Raw genomic sequence first — 19,193 nt, forward strand, 5'->3', positions numbered from 1 at the left:
ATTTGACGTGCAATATATCGCGTCAATAGGAACGCTCGATTTTTGTATATACGAGCGCGCGCAAATTTAGCGTATTCAAACGGTTAAATTGATGAAATTGAGGAATAGAAAACATATTTAAGATAATGTTCAATAACAGTTACGAATAAAATTATATTCTTAATGAAAAACTTTTATATGTTACACGAATGAATAAAATATGGTATGTTACTTTACGTGTTGATATGTTACAACTTATTATTACATAAAAGTTGAAAAAATTGTTCTATCCTGCTTCATTAAAAACAAATGTAATCCTTAAAAATAATTAATAATTAGTAGTTTAGTTCTGAAGAATTGATAGCGAAACTATCATAAAAAGAGAAATTTCTTTAATTGAAAATAATTTATCATTGTTTATTTTGTTATTAATTGTTATATGGGTTATAAAATTTTTATTTTGTAATACCAGAGAGGAAATTCCTCTCTGCTAATACATATCATATTTTATCTAATTAATAATTCTCCAGGATAATCGACGATAATCTCAATTCTCAACGATAATCTCGTGAATAACACTAAAATGGTAAAGAATAAGGAAGGTCTAGAACACGTGTATACTTCGTGTTTATACAATCGTGTTCTAGGCTCGTGACTAGAACCTATAGAATGCATAACCAATGGTCATTGAACACCAATGCACTTACAAGTATTGACTACAAGTATGACGCAGAGATATATTGAACGTTAGATCAATCCTTTGTGTTTTGGCTTGCGGTATTCGTAAACATTTTATACTATTGGGTAATTTCTACAAAATTGTTCTCCTGAGACAAACGTGATAATAAATAGGTAAGCAAGACATTTTTTTAATTGAACAAAAAGTTTCCCAAAAATAAAGTGAGTTTTTATTCTATCGGGATTTTATAAAAGTAAATTATTTATTATTAAGTGTGATATTTTTTACATTGATTATATTTTTAAAAAACGAATTAAAAGTGAATTATATAAAATATATTATTTTCAATAATGGTCTCATCAAATATGAAAATATAATAATAATAATTTAATACATTTTTTACAGCAGAAAATAGTCATTTGGTATAGTTAAGACCATAATAAAACCATTTAACAAAGAAAAAATTTGAGAATCACGTGAGAATCTATAAAAGATTATACAGTATTTTATCAGAAGAGTAAAAATTAATATTAAGAAACAATTGCAATTAGAAGATGAACTCAAATAATTTTTCATCGCATAATAGATTTCAAAATATTTATAATAAAAAGCGATTCTCTCGTAAAAATTATAAGAAACCAAGGAAAGCGATTGCTAGTATAATTTATAAAGAAAACCAGAATTATAACACCACTTTACCTAGTTGTGCAAATGAGAATCAAAATATATTAATGAATTCAACAATCAGATCTACATTAAACAGAAGAAACTGTGAAAAATGCCAAGAAGATTTAAGTATTTCTCCAAAAAATACTTTAAAATCTACAAGTATCGTGAATCAAGTTTTAAACAAGTGCGATAGAAATAGCTCTGTTTTCTTATTGGAAAACTATAGGAATAACAAGAAATTAGGTATGACTAAGACACCAAATATAATAGAACACGACCATAAAGCAGTATTAAATCATGATTTACAAAATATAAGGTGCTTTTGCAATGAATCTAATGCAAATTATAATTTATACAATAAGAACGAAATTCACTGTGAGCAAAATGTGAAATTTCAACAAAAAAGTTTACCTATAATATCACAACAAAGATCTCTAGAAGCAAAAACACGTAGGAAGAGAAATCAATCTAATATTACTAATGAAACAGATTGCAATATCTCGATACAAACTAAAAGAGAAAATAGCTGTGATATTAATAAATCTATTACAACTGAAAAATCAAGGAAAGGTGTTTATACAAAAGGTAAAGGACAAAAAATAATAAAATCGATTTATCATTTACAAATAAAGAAAAACAAACAAAAAAGGATATACAGAACAGTACATAAATATAAACAATGTAATAATGTCACCAAAAATAAATATTATAAAGTAATAGGAAAAGGAAAGGATACAAGTAATTTTTCTACAGTTACCATAATACCATCAAGCAAGATTGACACCAAAATAAACAAAGATATAGCGAGGCATAAAAATTGTATAGATATTAAAAATTTGATAATACCTTTGATTAAAATAGATGATCTTTCTACATCTGAATTATCTAAATTAATTCAGAGTACCAAATGTATCGAAAATAAAGAGAATATACAAAAAGATGAGAATATATGTAATGAAACAAAGAATATTGCAGAAATACAGTGTTCTGAACAAGAAGAAGAACAAGAACAAGAAATAAATATATTATATAAATCAGTGTTTGAGCAAAGATGTACAAAATGTGAAGAAAATGAAGTGAATAAAATTGATGAAAATATAAGAAATATAACATTTGAAAAAGAGACATATAAAATATCTCCAGAGAATATTTTACAATTTTTTCTAAAAAACAAAAGAGATATAGATATAAGAACAAGATTGAGATCAAGTATTGAAAATATTCATGAATATCATATAAGAAAAAGTGTAGCAATGTGCAGTAAATGTACAGAAGTCTTTAATCTTTTACGACAATTTTCTGGTAAAGTAAACTTTGTACAAAATGAAAAAGTATGCATTGAATGTACGCTATGTAATTTAAAAATTAACACTCTATTTCATTTTCAAAAACATCTAATGGATGTACATTTACAATGTGAAAGAAAATCATTACATAAACAAAAGAAATTTGCAGTTGCTATTATTAATTTCAGTGATCAGTTAGATTTAAATATCAATAAACAATTTATATTTGAATGCTGTTGCTGCTCAAAAACATTTGATCATACAACAAATTTTGAGGAACATATTAAAAATATGCATCACGGCTTCAATCATCATCAATCAGATGATGTTAAAAAATATGAGGCAGGACAAATGGTTTTAACTTCTGAATCATATACAACATTTAAAAATGAACATGTATTTAATGAAACTCGTGCTTTAGGTAAGAATTATATTTTTGATGCTCTGACTAATATAGATGAAATTTCTAATTCAGGAGAGGAAATTAACATACAAAATAATCATATAAACGAATATGATATTAACACAAAAATAATTCTTACAAATAATATATACCATACAGATTCAAATGATAAAAATTTATTGTCGGAGATGGAAGTAAAAGAGAAACAGATGAATGATATAAATAATTCAGATGTTACTCAGATAAGAAAAGAAAACCAAAAATTTAAGGAAGATATAGAAAAATTAAATGTTGATGAAAAACATTCAAATAGTATTTCAGAATTAAAACTTTCTAATGTATCTATTAAAATTGATCGAAGATTTAAAGAATATTGGAAACATAAAAGAAGCTTTTCTTTTATTTGTAATGTTTGTTTTAAAAAATATAGAAGAAAACAAGCGTTTTTATCTCATATATCTAAACATATAACAGATTTTGATACTAATGTACATGAGCAACAAAAAGCAGAAGAAAATAATGATTTCATCAGACATGAAAATGATGTAGTATTAAATGCACATACTGAAACTACTCAAGAAAATAGTGAAAATTTCAAGGATAATAATGTAGTACATTCTACTATAAATTTAGCAGAATCAGACCAAAATACTTTAATATCAAAAACAATGGATAATGAAGTTGATAGTGATGAAAATGGAAATATAGAATATGATATTAAAGAAGATAGTGTAGCAAGTAAAACAGATGATTACAATTTTGCATTATATGTAAACCTTACACACACACAAAAAACAAGAAATGGTGCAAAAAGGCAAAAATTAATGAAATTCAACATGAATATTGCAAAAAAATGTAAAACAAATACTAATGAGCAGCAAAGTACAGAAAATGAAATTGAAAACGTGTTTCCAACATATTTTACTACAAATACTAATTCAATAATAGATGCAAGTAAAGAAAATGTAAATTATGATTTAAAAGAACTGCATTGCATTATATGTGACAAAAAATTTAGTTCTTTGACAATACTTAAGGAACATATGTTCTATTTACATGATTTGTTGTTTGAAGATCCAAGTTCACCAAATTTATCAATGATACCATATGAAGTAAAAAATCTGTCTACACAAGGTACTTGTGTATCTAAAATGAAACACAATATGACATGTAAAATAAAAGAATCAAAAAAAATTTTGCAAAAGGAAAATAAACAAAAATATAGAAAGTGGCGTTGTAACGCATGTAAAGAAAATTTTGCATTACTTAGAAACTACTTACGACATAAGTACTACTGTCATAATGATGAATCTGTAGTTCATGTTTGTGATAATTGTAACAAAATCCTTACTTCAGTTGCAATGGTGAACATTCATATATGCACTAATGTTACTACCTGGAATTGCAAGAGATGTAGTCTTACTTTTTCTAACGGTATATCTTTAACACGACATAATATGAATTATCACTTAGAAAAAGTAGGTCCACATGTATGCAAAATATGTAAATTGAATTTTCTTACAATGTACATGCTAACAAGACATGAAACAACACATTCTATAAGTAACAATTCCGATATTACAGAAACTTTCATAGATTTATCTGTACCTGCGAAAGACTATTTACCTTATACTGTAGATAATATAAATGTTAATTCTGAATTCAGTAGAAAACAATTGAATGACGAGGCTATTCCTTATAGGAATGAAAATGTGGAAATTAAAGAATTAGATGAACTAAATGAAAAATTTTCAAAAATGCACATTACATCTGATATACCACACAATGATAAAAATATACTGCACTGTGATACATTATGTGCTACAGCACCACAACTTCATCTGGAAAAAAGAGAGATATGTCGAATTTGTAATAGCTTATATTTTACAGATGAATTAATAAAACATTTAATATCTGATCACATAGTCCCAAATAATATGTGTTTTAGAGAAAACGATGCTAATATTGAAATAATACAAGAAAATATAAATTCTCAGAATGATATAATAGAAATCCTTGGTATACAACGTTTGTTGTCCCTTTACGAATATCAAAGATTTGATACTATCGTAGAAAACAAATGTTTCAGTTGTATAACATGTCCAAAAGAATTCTCAAATACTCAGCAGTACAAAGTTCATTACTTAAAATATCATGATACAATATGTTTATTGTGTAATATAAAATTTGAACACAATTTTCAAGCACTTGAACATAAAATTAAAATTCACAAATCTATTGATTTATATTTGTGGATAGCACAAAAGCTAATATTACAGTTAAGGCAATATGGAAATACCATTGAAGATGTGATATTAAAATCTAGTGAAATAAGAGTATGATAAATAATATATACTCGTAATTTTAAGTTATATTCTAACTAGTCTATACAGATAACTGTAATTTATTAAGAAAATGCATAAGTTGACTCATTAAGACTACTAATTCAGGTAACCTATCAAATTTTAGTTACCTGCAATTAAATATAAAATTGTATATATTATATAACTTTTTGTGGGTATTTTTTATAAAAAGTAAATATTAATAAATATATTGTTGTAATCTTAATAAGCTAATATTCTTTTATTTGTACTTATAGAAAGTACACTCAAGTATTATAGAATGATAATTAAAATTCTATTATAAAATTAAATTTATTTTGTAACATCAAAATGTTTTATAATATAAAAACTAGATTACAATAAATATATTATAGGGGAACCACTCTAAAGAAACACTCTTATTGGATATAAATAAAATATCAAGAAAGAAATCATGATATACAATTCTTTTGCTGTATTATTTTGTTCATAGTATCTGGATTTGTATTTTTTTTTATTGTTTGAATCTTATACATATAATACAATGATACAGATTATTTCTATTGTAAATCATTTGTACAGTTTTTGAATAAAAATCTTGTTTACCAATAAAAATATATAAAACTACATGGAAATTGAAATTTCCAAATTTAAAAGTAGTCGTAATATGTATCGATCAATTTAAATTAAATACAGATATCTGTAATTTATTAAGAAAATGTATAAGTTGACTCATTAAGACTATTAATTCAGGTAGCTTATCAAATTTTAGTTACCTGCAATTAAATATAAAATTTTATATATTATATAATTTTTTGTATTTTTTATAAAAAAATAAATATTAATAAATATATTGTTGTAATCTTAATAACCTAATATTCTTTTATTTGTACTTATAGAAAGTACACTCAAGTATTATAGAATGATAATTAAAATTCTGTTATAAAATTAAATTTATTTTGTAACATCAAAATGTTTTATAATATAAAAACTAAATTACAATAAATATATTATAAGGAAACCACTCCAAAGAAGCACTCTTATTGGATATAAATAAAATATCAAGAGAGAAATCGTGATATACAATTCTTTTGCTGTATTATTTTGTTCATAGTATCTGGATTTGTATTTTTTTTTATTGTTTGAATCTTATACATATAATACAATGATACAGATTATTTCTATTGTAAATCATTTGTACAGTTTTTGAATAAAAATCTTGTTTACCAATAAAAATATATAAAACTACATGGAAATTGAAATTTCCAAATTTAAAAGTAGTCGTAATATGTATCGATCAATTTAAATTTATCAAATAAATATATCTTATATCGGTTAACCGTAATCATATTAGACAACTATTTATTCATATATTGTTTCGTTAACTAAATTATTTAGTATATTTGAAATTTCCTTTAGGAATCAAATAATTCTAAAACTTGTATCAAAATTCGCGCTGAATATACTACAGCGCTTAGCTTACTTTATCACTAGTCTTATATGTATTTATACAATCGACTTTCAAATCAGTTCAGTTACTATCTCCTGTCGATGTGGTTTTTACAAGTTTTGGGCATTTCGAAATTGTATATGAAATAAATCCAGTTGAATATTAACGTATGTATACAAAATAAAAACAGTAGCAATTCTTTCATAGTTTAATAAAAGAGTTTATATATCTTAGTGATTTAATATTAAAATAGACAACTGAGGTTTCACAATTTACCTCCTTCGTATTTAATTAGCAAAATCTTTTTAATTCATTACAATCGTATACAGTCTTTGACAAATTAAAATTTATCAATTACTATTTTATTCAATGTCTTTATATAAGATAAACATAACCACTGTTAAACATATGACGTTTCTGTTTATAAAACATATGCATTACATATATTAATAATCTTAAGTAACATATAAATAATCAACAGTTTTATTCAAATCCATTGGTATTTTTCAATTTACTTCCTTTTTTGAGGATATAATGTATACTTTTATATTATACAGAATATTACAATATATATATTAGTTTACCTTTTAATAATTATTATTAAGTTAGTTAATAAAAATACATATGCACTATATATTATATATTCTTTCTTACAGTTATAATATAAGGGTATTAAAATATCAAAATTTATAAAGAAAAGATGAATATTTATTCAAGCTATTATTCTGATTATAAAACAAATTTGAGTACTATGCTATAGAAGTGGCATTAAAAGTTAGTCCAAAAGAAACAGTGATGATCAAGTATGACAGGTTCTTCGAGGATGGATACAAACAAAGAAACGGAAGAATCTAGTAATGTTCCAAATAATGTTGGAAATTCTGAAAGTCCAGATTCAATAGAGGTTGTTATTAAGGGATATAAATCATCATTTAAATAAAAGAAAGATTAACAAAATTTTATTTGAAGAACTGAATTTATTATATTTTCTATTTAGGTGGATAATTCACGTACAGTTCTTTTAAAAATAGCAACATTATATGCAGAACGTCTTATGAATGATATTTGTCTTGTTGTTAATGGTATAGAATATCCAGCACATCGCCTTATACTTTGTGCTTCAAGTGATGTTTTCCAAGTAAGTAAATTTTAAGGTAGAATACAAAATAAGATAAAATAAAACACATAATTGTTCATTATACAGGATATCATTAAACTGGTAATGTAACTTAAAAGAATATGATTTTATTAAAAAAAGTAAATTAGTATAAAGTAACATTTTCCTCATGTAAATTGATATTAATAATTCATTCAGTATATTTAGTATATTCCAAAAGATATAAACGTATTGAATATAATTATGTTGGTAGATCAGCAAAATTTTTTCTAGCAAATTTTTATATTAATAAACAGTAAGTTTTTAAGTGGAAATTACTTCTGTTTTATTATTCATTCTTCATCATCTAGTATGATAAAGTAATAAAAGTAATTTATAGATACAACTTAATTCAGACATAAGTACTATGGTGTTATATACATATATTCAATGTATATTTATCATTTTATTTGAAAACAAAGCTTTTCATGGCAAAATGTTATTATAATTTGTTGATTTTCTTCTTTGTGTATAATTACTTTCTTTTATGTGATAACACTAATTTAATAACATATTTTGTACATATGATATAAATACTTATCCATGTACTTAAATTTTAGCAGTAAAGTAAATATTATGTAGTGAAATTTAATTTACTTATAAAATACGTATATTGTGCCAGATAATGATAGGTTGACACATTTCTTATTTCACTCATATATTAAAAATGATTAACATTGAACTTTGGCATATCTAACAAGAATTTTCAAAATACAACTGAGTTGAGGAAAAATTACATTTTACATTGCACTACTATGTTTTTTTATTTGACATTATTTGTATTCAAAATGTGTTGGGAACATTATGAAAAAAAGGTCACCAAAAGTCACCTTATTTAAAATAGACCAACAGATAGTATGTTTAGGCTCATTAAAATAAAAAAGATTTTTAACTAATTCATTAACAACCTTTACATTGTAACAAAATAAGGATTATGAAAATTTGATTTATTATGTAAATGGATTCAGAAAGCAAAAATTTTAAACTCGTATTTTTTTTTAAATTATTAAAAATAAAAGAGTTATAAGCAATTAAAAATTAATAAAACCGAACATTTTCGATTGCTTACCGAATTTACTCGAAGAACGCTTGACGTCACAAGTCCGTCGCGAGTCTGCAATATGTACAAGTCAACACCAAGTGAGAATGATTTCCTGATTGTAAATCTAATAAACGCTATGGAAGTTCATGAAAAAAGAATTTATAAATGGCATTTTGTTCCACAATGTCAGAATGATTTAATAAAAATATCAGAAAGAAGATCTGTATCCGTTCCTAAAGATAGTAACCTACGAAAAGGCATGGTTTCGAATTGCTAAAAGAGATATGCCAAAGATAGCTCCAAATTTCTTTTGCTGTGAAGATTATTTTATTCACCATATATGTATTCATACATTATACTGTACATGTTAATAATTTGTGTTTTCCTTCTTTGTATTTGCTACAGTTCATATCCTTTTCAGTATGATACATACGTGTTCCTTTGAGTTCTTATCGTTTTAATAAATATTCTGAGTTTTTATCCCCAAATCGAATAATAATAAAAGATGGGTATATAGGTAATTGAACCAAAATACAGATATTTTCAGTATCATCTAGTTGGAATTACATGTTAGTGATCACCGCTAACATTGTGTCACGGCTGTGGTGTTTATAGATTCTTGACGATTTCCGTTCTTTCCGAGTTCGGTATTTTTTGAATATGTTACAGAAATCAACATTTAGAACATCTTTTTGTACATATAAACGTCGGTCGACCTTACTTTCCTAGATATTCGCGAAATCTGTCCGTATTAATTGAATTCTGACTATAGTTTTGGGTCTGTGACAGCATCACTATTGGTCGCTGCCTGCGGGTCGCTTATATTTTAAAAATGCTGTCACCGCCATACAATTGTCTTCACAAGAACGTAGTATAACCCAAACCTAAATTTAACTGAAGTTTTTTGTAAACGTTTCGGAAATTGAACAATGGTTATATATATACATAGAAAAAATTTAGTTAAAATGTTGACGATATACTTCAAAGTCATCGAAGCCGATGAAATTCTACATAATTACCTAACGTTATATTTATTATTATCTTTTTTGGTATAGGTAACATTTCAACGTATATTTTAACTTTTCTTATTGCAGGTAATGTTAATGAGTCCTCAGTGGAGTGAGTCACAGGAAAGTAGAGTAACCCTCCAAGAAACGCCACAATGTGTACCTATATTTAGTGAGTTTTTGCGGTACTTTTATACTGGCCAAATAAGAATTAATTATGGAGTTGTTCTACCAATATTATCTTTAGCCGATAAGTATAATGTTAAGGATTTAATATCATTGTGCCTTGATTATATGCAAAATCATGTTGCGTTAGCTGCCATACACGGCACTCTAGTATCATGGTTACAGTATGCGTCAAATTGTGGTCATCACAATATTACTCAAGCATGTCAAAATTTTATTAAGTGGAATTTGGAATTGGTGGCCAGGACTGCAGACTTTGGAAATTTTGATTTAGACATTTTAGTATCATTGTTACATCAAAGTAGTTTAGTGGTAAAGGATGAAATGACGTTATACAAATGTTTAGAATCTTGGTTGGATCATCAGACAAATCGGTTGAGAACTCAATTGTCGCACGACGAATTAGAAGCTACGTTAGAACAATTAGTAATAGCTGTGATGTCTCCTGTTAGATTTCCAATGATGTCTCCTCGACAATTAGCAGAATTACTTTTATTTCCTTTAACAAAAAAATACAAAGAATTCTTTGTAGAACGAATGTCTATAGGAATGTCATTTCATTCTGGTCAGCTAGATAAAGTTAAAGAAGTAAGTTTAAACGAAGAAGATGGTGCATTACTTTTTGAACCAAGATTATACACTATAGACACCTGTAGTTCATTACTTACGATAGAAAATTTTCATGGTTTACCCTCTTACCACACCAGAACGCTCGTGTTTTCAAGTCATTCGTGTTTAGCAGAGTATGCTGGTGACCGTGCGTGTGAATGGGTTGTAGATATATATCCAAAAGGTGTTTGGTTTAAAAAGTTTTTCTTAATAGTGTGGCAAGGAACCGTAGAAATGCCCGAACATGTGAAACGTTCGGTTAGATTATCACTCACCTGTAAGGATCCATCTGTAAATAGTAATGCTGATATGCGTGTAAAAATAGGTGTTTTAATATATGGTTTACAGGATGGTGTTGAACATATTGCGAGAGTAACAGAAATTATTCACAGATTTAGTAAAAAAGAACGTGTTCTTAATTTGGACGATCTTTTACCGTTTGAAGAACTTAACCCGCAGCAGGGTTCTGTCTCGGAAAATACATCTCCTTTTCTAGTAGGTCCAAATAAAGATATGCTCAAATTACATATTGTTATATCACCAGCTAACTAAGACAAAGAGATTTCTTAGGTTATATAAAATGAAATCTTACTACAGACTTTAAATATTTTGGACTCATACGAAGAGTCATCTTTTTTAAGTTTGTCTTCAACGTATGTCCTAGAATTTTTTTCTTTTGATAAATCGACATTTTAATATTAGACTAAGATAAAGTTTTGTATTTAAATCGTAATATGTAATAAAATATTCAAAGATTTCAATGTTCCATGAATTTCCATCACATTAATTTTTTCTGAGAGATTGTTAATTACTATTAATTATTTATTTAGAATAACTTAATTTTTAAAGCGGACGTCTGTGTAAGATGGAATATTGTTAATTTACACTCCGTATAACAAAAAATTAGCGAATTTATATTCATTTTATTGCAAGAACGAGTGAAATTGATAATTATTAATATTTAATCCACCTATTCGATTTCGATGATTTTTTAATGTATAAAATATATATAGAAATTAAAGTTTTTGATCACTTTTTCCTGTACGTGAAACCTACGTTCGGTCTTAATCTCCGAGATATTCGCAAAGAACTGTCGATATCATTAGAGTGAATTATTGCGCCTATAATTGTGCATTCATTGCCAAGTATGCATCAATATTTGTTGCCAAATAGATTAACATCCAAATCTAACAAGAAAATATGCCAATAAACTATAAAAAAAGAAGAATTAGGTTTGGTTTAAGTAGTAAGCGAGCGGCGGTTTTATGTATAGGAAAAAGTTGTTAAAAATTTTAATTTCTACAACATATTCAAAAATCATCCAAATCAGCGAGATGTGTGAGATATCGATATCAACCGAAATATTTTTTTGTAAAAATGTTTTTTTTTTTTTGTATCTTTTATATACATGTATTGCTTTATTAGGAAAGCTATCTTAAGAAGGCCATAGAAAATATTTTAAAATTTTGTACGTATTCGATTCTTTATCGCATATAAAATCACGTTAATATCGTCGATATAGTAAATATTTGAAGGATTTTAATAGTTAGTAACTAAATACATAACTGAAGGGCGGCGTAGGTTTTGAATTTCAAAATCAAGATGAATTATGCGCGATAATTCTGTTTTACAAATCTTCGTCGATCCAAATAAATTAACATTTATGACAACGATAAGAAATATTTTGTAATATTCCATACATCGTAAGAAAAATAAATTTGTAATTATTCAAAATTAAAATTGTATATTTGCAGTACATTTTCACATCACTATAATATAGTGACAATACACTAAACCATATGTAAAATTTTTGATTCAGTTAAATATATATCGTATGTTTCTTTAATTTATAGGAATTAATCAACCTCAATGTTTTTGAAATGCATTAGAATGTATAAAGATATTTATATTTTTTACTAATTTCATTTTTCAGAAGGAAGAAATCTTTAGATTTTATTAATCACTATTTCTTATTTAAACAAAAGTTAACTTTTTCTCGCTGATATTTTTCGTAATAATTTGAAAAATAATTGTTATTTTTTATTTCTGTTCATAACATTTATTGGCAATGTATTCTTTTTTCTTTTGGACATGGGTATAATATAATGATAGAATATTCTCAAAAGGTAAAGGTTTAATTTGACAAGATTTATTTTAATTTTCTAAATGTTTGTACTTTCTCTTTCATTATGATTTGCAAATTCTTTTGGGTAGTGATTTCTATAAATATTTAAAAAAATTCTTTTGAGATAGTTTCCAGTTCTATAAACATTACATAGTAACGTATACAAATTACCTTTTTATTTTATGTTTGTAATATATTGTACGTTTTACAATAGTTTATATTTCTCAATTAAACGATTGAACTTTGTTTCACTGTTGTTGTTTCTATATGCTCAGCTGATCTCCGTTCGATTCGATACTATCCACTTGCAATCACGGAAAGAAATAATCCTCTTACAAAAGTAACACTGCATCGTCCCTTGTCCATTATCTTACGCCTTTGTATTCCATGTGGTGTATCGTATATCCTTACCAAGTGTGATGGTAAAGTATAAACATATGAGCGGATAGAGACGAATCATTCGTTGAATCTCGAAAATATCTCATCGTACGCGTTACTTATCGAAAATCTACACTTTCACAGTTTTAAAGGGATTTACTTTTCACCACTCTGTTATGACATACGAATAAGAGAAATAATGATCCGAATAAGTTGTTAGCACACTCATGAGTCATACTATTACACGAATGCATTCGCCAAAAATTGTACTAACGTAAACTAATCGAATCCTAATCTGATATTCGTGAGTCAAATTGCACATTTACACACACACACACACACATACGCGCGCATGCAGCACATATACGTGTTGTGCATAATCCGCCTGACATCCCACTAATGTCTATAGTATTCTATTTTCTTCAAGATCACTGATATCCGCTAATTCTTTTCTATTATTTTTTTTTCTTTTTGTTACCCGGGCGCCATAAGAAAATGATTTAAGAAAAGTCCCGTTCAAATCCACGAGAAAATAGTCTTTCGATAAATACATCAGCTTTGTTTCGTTTTCTTTGTTCTGGTTTTATTTTATTTTGTACTCTGTTTTATATTGGCTTGCGTGTGTAAGAAAACGTGTAGCTCGAAAGTCTGAAACGGTCGGCTGGCTTTCGTCACTCTGTGCTTTTTAAGAAGAGAACGCGAAAACACTCGAAGGTGCCTTAAGTCAGGCACTTCTTTACTGCGTCACAAGTTGACGGGCCCCAACGGTTTTACGATTGTAACGTCCAAAATACTCGTCCATTCTTTGTACAATCATTAACGCAGACGAACGTTAAATATCTAACAAACGAAGAAGTATCCTACGCGATTTCAGTTATCTCGGATCAGCGTCGTCTTACAGGTGTTTACAGTTCGGTTACCGATCATGGAATGATTGGGGTTAGGTTACGACTAGCACGGTGTTCTCCAATCTTTGCCCTTTCTCATACTCCTTGTTTATCCTGCGATGTCCTATTTCTTTTATCTTGACGACACGTGGCAGGGAGCGCTTGCATGTGTAAAAGATATTCTTCGCTTTTATTCCCCTCGCTTTCTCTCTCTAATTTTAGGAATCTTCATCTTTAGAATGGAATCTATCCAATTTACCTAATTCGAAGTAAGTGGCTATTACTTGGGTTCGGGAACATGGATTTCTATAAGTAAATAAAAATTTCCTTATTCATCAAACACTGATTAAATTATATGAAACATAGTAAGTTTATATACTATATTTATGTGTTATGCCGGCAAGAGATTCATAGCGAAAATCACGAATTTTGGTTTAGCGACGAATTCTAAGCGTCACGAATATATAATTTTTGGCCGACAAATTGTAAGAGGCGCTAATGTTACAGACGTCATGATGCCTCATGACGAGCGTAAGGTGATAAGAATGCCCTGAAAGGATCTGTCCACGGAGTGGGTTAGGCGATGAACCTTCTGGCAGAAGGACTGAATAGCATACCCCAGAACCTTAACCATTTTAGTGCCAGGGGTTTATCCGTGTCGGATTGTGCCATGCAGCGCGATAGCGCTTCGAATTGACGATCGTGACCAAACATCGCGACACAGTTCATCACTGTATGCGAACAGCGCGACCGCGCTGCTTGGCGTTAAAACGGTTAAAGGCACGATATCATTTAGAGAAATAAGTCTATGTATAGATAAGCGAGTTTGAGTTTGGCTTGGGTTAGATTTCCATTGCATTCGAATTTCTATTAGATTTGGATTAAATTTCGATTATGTTAGACTTCGATAATTTAACTGCAAGTAATGATGGTAGTCGTACTCAAAAAATAGTAGTTTCGGTGAAGGAATGGGAATTCTTATAGCTTCATTTTTGCTATCATAGTAAAATTTACTCGATGGAATTGTTAAGGGAAACAATCTGAAAGCAGTAGATTTTTAAATACGGCAGATGATGTTAAAATTCAACTTTGGGTTCAACGTAGGAAGAATAAGATTGGTTTGCAAGAATTTATGTTCAAGATATGTTCAGTCAATATAAACGCTGAGCCCACGTTTATTCAGGTTGGTGGAGATAATTAGTCATCCAACGGTAACATGTTGCGCAAGGTAGAAACTATGGATGAATTTTATATGGATATGGATGCAAAAGTGACGTCGCAAGAATTCTTGTATACAATCGAAAAACAAGATTTAGTTAAAATGATATTTTGCGATTCCGCAACAACTTTTAATGAATTAGGGAAAAGCGGTCGTCATTTATCTGCTGAGAGCACAGTACGGAGGTGGATCTGAATGTATAATTTAAGAACGGCATTTCAAAGAATTCGTTAACATTATTACGCTTCAATCCCAAATTTATAGCGGATGCTGGGAGAATTTTTGGAGATCGCAAACATTTATTGTGCACGTTATGCACCAAAGGAGAAGAATATCGAGTAGCAGCTTTAAAACATTTGTATAAAGTCAAAATACATGCCCGAAAAAGGGATGAAGTGGAAAAATTGTGCGACTGAAGAAATCCGTCTTGGAATAAAATATGTTATTAATTACCTCGATTACTTCCTCGAGGTAATACGACAGCCGTACATAATGGTGGTACATATCCTCCAATAGAGGAAAGGAGGAGGAGATTTTAATGGTAATTTCAGCCGAGTCATCCTTATAATTAATGTAAATTTGATTATTTAGGCTACAATATCAGATAGAGATATTAAAATATAATTTGCAAGCAAATTGTAAATCTTGTAAAAGAAGGTTCGAAAATATACTTATATATACTTGACTCTTATACATTTTGCCTCTCTCTGTCTTTGTCTCTGTCACTCTCCCCTCTCCTCCAATAAAGAAAGACTCCTTGATTTGTTATGATCCGCCTTGAATGTATTGAATTCTTGGATTTTCGAATTCCCAGCTCTATTTGGATAAAGAATAAAAAAGTCCTTTTTATAATAATGTATTTGTTGAAAATTTTAATTTTGATAACTATCGTTGATTATCGTGTTTACTTTTGCGATTCATATTATATTATACATATACATATGTGTACGTATATATGTGTTATACGTTCGTTAGACGCTACACGAGGCTCCTTTGTTCATCTTGACACGTGTAATTCTATGTGGGAGACCACGGATAAAAGGAATTCACGTGGAGAAGGAAATTGAGATAAATTGTAGGAGTCATAAGAGAATTCACCGATACACGTGCCAGTCTATCACCTAAAATAAAACCATTCATTTTAACATGTTTTCTGTTTGTCGCATGACACGTGACAAAACACATTTTATCAGACTATTAGAAGTTTAAGTATGATTGATTCCTTTGAGAATTGAATTACGTTTCAATATTCATATATGTAATATGTACTTTCATTCTTTCATAAACCACTAACTGGAATTGTTTTATATTTAAATAACTGAAAAAATATACATCATGACCATTTTGTGTTTGCAGTTTTCGTATTGAACGTTTCTAGCACTAATTGCCAATGCACATAGTACTAACCCGCGTGATGTTGCTAAAACAAGCAAAATTTTAATGAGATTCTAATTTACACAACCTACACCAGTTTCTTCTAACTGATAAACAACTTTTAAAAATGTGTAAATACTTACTTGCAAAATATGTATACTTTGTTGTTATTTTACTATTTATCATAAACTGAGACGATTTTTATTCTATTTCTCCTAATTGGTATTATCCATAATAAACTAATTATGATATTTCTTAATCTAAATGCAGTCAAGTGAAAGTAACTTATATGTCATATTTCATTTATTTTCATGGAAGGTTTAGAAAATATTTAGAGTAGGCATATACAGGGTGACCTGTAACTGTTGACACAACTTGGTATAGGGTGATTCTATGAGAAAGTAAGGCGGAAAAATGGAATAAAAAATTTTCACGTTTCATTTCCGAGAAAGTCGAGGTTGAAAATTTGATAAGTGTACTTAAACTTGGCTAATTTCGGACTGAACAAGAGTAAATAATCAACAGGATAAACTACGTGTAAAGATAAGTAAACTACGCGCGAAAATAAATCAAGTTTAGAATACAATTTTTTCTTAAGATGCTTTCTTTTCGAGAAAAATAGGTTTAAAAATTTATGTGTATCATCAGATCAGTTTTTACATGTTTAAACATTAGATTCTTGAAAATGAGGGATTAACCGGAAAAATTTTATTTTATAATTTTGAATTATTTTTGCATATATAATAACCTCCATTCAAATTTAGTCTGTACTTAGCCAAGTTTACGTATACTGATCAATTTTCAAACTCAATAGTCTAAGAAACGAAGCGTCGTATGAAAGAATTTTATTCCACATCTTTTACTTATTTTTTCATAAAATCACTTTGTACCTAATTGTAGCATTAGTTACCGAACACCCTGTATAAGGATATAATAAGTAGAGTGGATGATTCTTTTATTTTTTATGATTAAATGATTCTAGCTTTCTAAATGTGAGTACTGTATATAATTTGAAGTCGATGATAATACAAAATAAAATGAGTATTAATTAAAATAATGGATTCTCTTTTGCGTTTCAACGATATCCAAACAAAATTGGAAACGTTCTTCTATTTCGTTGGTATAGAGATGATGTCAACAGTCACAATCATCCTGAACAATAAACGAAACTTACAAAAAGAGAAAAGAACGATAAGAACATTGATCGATCGAATGAAATTAATAGAATTACAGCAATTTTTCTAATAAGATAATTCCCTTAATACATTTGCATTCCTTTCCGTATATCAATATTTATACTTCACCTTCTATTTATACACACTGACTAGCTTAAAAAAAAAGGCAAGATAAAATCGCACGGGGATTCCCTGAAAGACATTAACTACAAATTGTTCAAGATACAAGTCACTCGTGCTTCGTTAGTGTTGGGAATGATACCGCATCGATATCAATTTACGAATTTTGATTCTACATCGTAAGATCGTAGGTATCAAGAATAGTCGATACCTTTTCAATATTTAATATAAGAATTGATGCTGCATGAAAATATTAATATTAATATTATACTCGCAAAGTAGAAATCAATCTACAGGGTGTTCCAATAATCATGGCATTAAATATACATTTGCGATGAATATCCCGTAATTTTTATACTCTGTATGCATTTTTAGAATGATTTCAAATTTAACCTATATAATGAAGATAGCCGATTCTCATCTCATTCATAATAAAATTTCAAAATGTTTTATATAAAAAACACAATATACATACAAAAGTCTTTTGTGATAAATGTTCTAATATTTTCGTAAGTTGTTCCAATATCATCAATATGTATCGTATCAATTCCATCGCTAACTACAAGTCACTCGTGCTTGTTACCTTTGAGTTGCTATAAGAAAGGGAGGGGACAGGGAGACAGGATTTCGTCCAGTGAACTAGGGAGAAAATGGGCCAATCACAGCAGCTCGGTGGTTCGGGGTTCGGGAGAGTTCGGCTGGGACGAGGTAAGCACGACTGACTTCGTGAATCTTTCGCAATTCGCTTCAGTTCGTCCAGCAGAGAAGCAACGCTCGTTCCGCGACGATGTTCTTCACGCTGCAGTTTATATCTACTGTATATAGGCAGCTTTAGGCGGGTTAACACGCGAAATTTTTTCAAAAATTTTCAAAACATAACCTCAAATACATGACTCGATACATTTCATACGAAAATATGTAAAGTGGTGCGTCAGGTTTCCAAAGTTTGTGCTTGGCGGAATTGTTTGACAGTTTTCCAAACGAATCCTCGTGAAGCAATCCGCAAGCTGCATGTCGACCGAAACCTGCTTCGTCCAAATGGATTGATCTTCTCTACTTCCGAAGAAATTTTGTTTGGTAAGTGTCTACTTTTACTTTTCAGTTAGACTTCTTAATCGTATAAGGTGT

The 19,193-nt window shown here is 28.6% G+C and overlaps 2 protein-coding genes across 8 annotated transcripts in view; both read left to right on the forward strand.

The window, feature by feature from the left end:
• The first annotated feature begins 660 nt into the window (after window positions 1–660).
• LOC100652111 (BTB/POZ domain-containing protein 17) lies at window positions 661–12,457 on the forward strand. 7 transcript variants are annotated; one of them, XM_003394786.4, is made up of 4 exons: window positions 6,816–6,954; window positions 7,444–7,691; window positions 7,785–7,925; window positions 10,080–12,457. In XM_003394786.4, the coding sequence occupies exons 2-4, from the start codon at window positions 7,593–7,595 to the stop codon at window positions 11,337–11,339; spliced, it is 1,500 nt and encodes a 499-aa protein (XP_003394834.1). In that variant the 5' UTR covers window positions 6,816–6,954; window positions 7,444–7,592; the 3' UTR covers window positions 11,340–12,457. The 7 variants fall into 7 exon arrangements, 5 of the variants coding, with proteins under 5 accessions (XP_003394834.1, XP_048261143.1, XP_020718376.1 ...); XR_007223830.1 differs by lacking the exons at window positions 7,785–7,925; window positions 10,080–12,457 and adding an exon at window positions 661–831 and having other exon boundaries at window positions 1,064–6,954; window positions 7,444–7,562; XR_007223831.1 differs by lacking the exons at window positions 7,785–7,925; window positions 10,080–12,457 and adding an exon at window positions 661–831 and having other exon boundaries at window positions 1,067–6,954; window positions 7,444–7,562.
• Window positions 12,458–18,780: 6,323 nt separating this feature from the next.
• Window positions 18,781–19,193, forward strand: part of LOC100642683 — a 38,071-nt gene continuing 37,658 nt past the window's right edge. Inside the window, exon 1 of the mRNA XM_003394792.4 lies at window positions 18,781–19,142. The gene's annotated coding sequence lies outside the window, so the exon portion shown is untranslated. The remainder of the gene's footprint in view (window positions 19,143–19,193) is intronic.

Source organism: Bombus terrestris, chromosome 4, assembly GCF_910591885.1.
Source record: "Bombus terrestris chromosome 4, iyBomTerr1.2, whole genome shotgun sequence".
Classification (NCBI taxonomy): domain Eukaryota; kingdom Metazoa; phylum Arthropoda; class Insecta; order Hymenoptera; family Apidae; genus Bombus; species Bombus terrestris.

Excerpts from the sequence above, each read along its gene's own strand:
- LOC100652111 (XM_003394786.4), top strand. The coding sequence starts at position 7,593 with ATGACAGGTTCTTCGAGGATGGATACAAACAAAGAAACGGAAGAATCT. Across the intron at positions 7,692-7,784 it reads AAAGTCCAGATTCAATAGAG|GTGGATAATTCACGTACAGT; the intron begins GTTGTTATTAAG and ends TTTTCTATTTAG. Across the intron at positions 7,926-10,079 it reads CTTCAAGTGATGTTTTCCAA|GTAATGTTAATGAGTCCTCA; the intron begins GTAAGTAAATTT and ends TTCTTATTGCAG.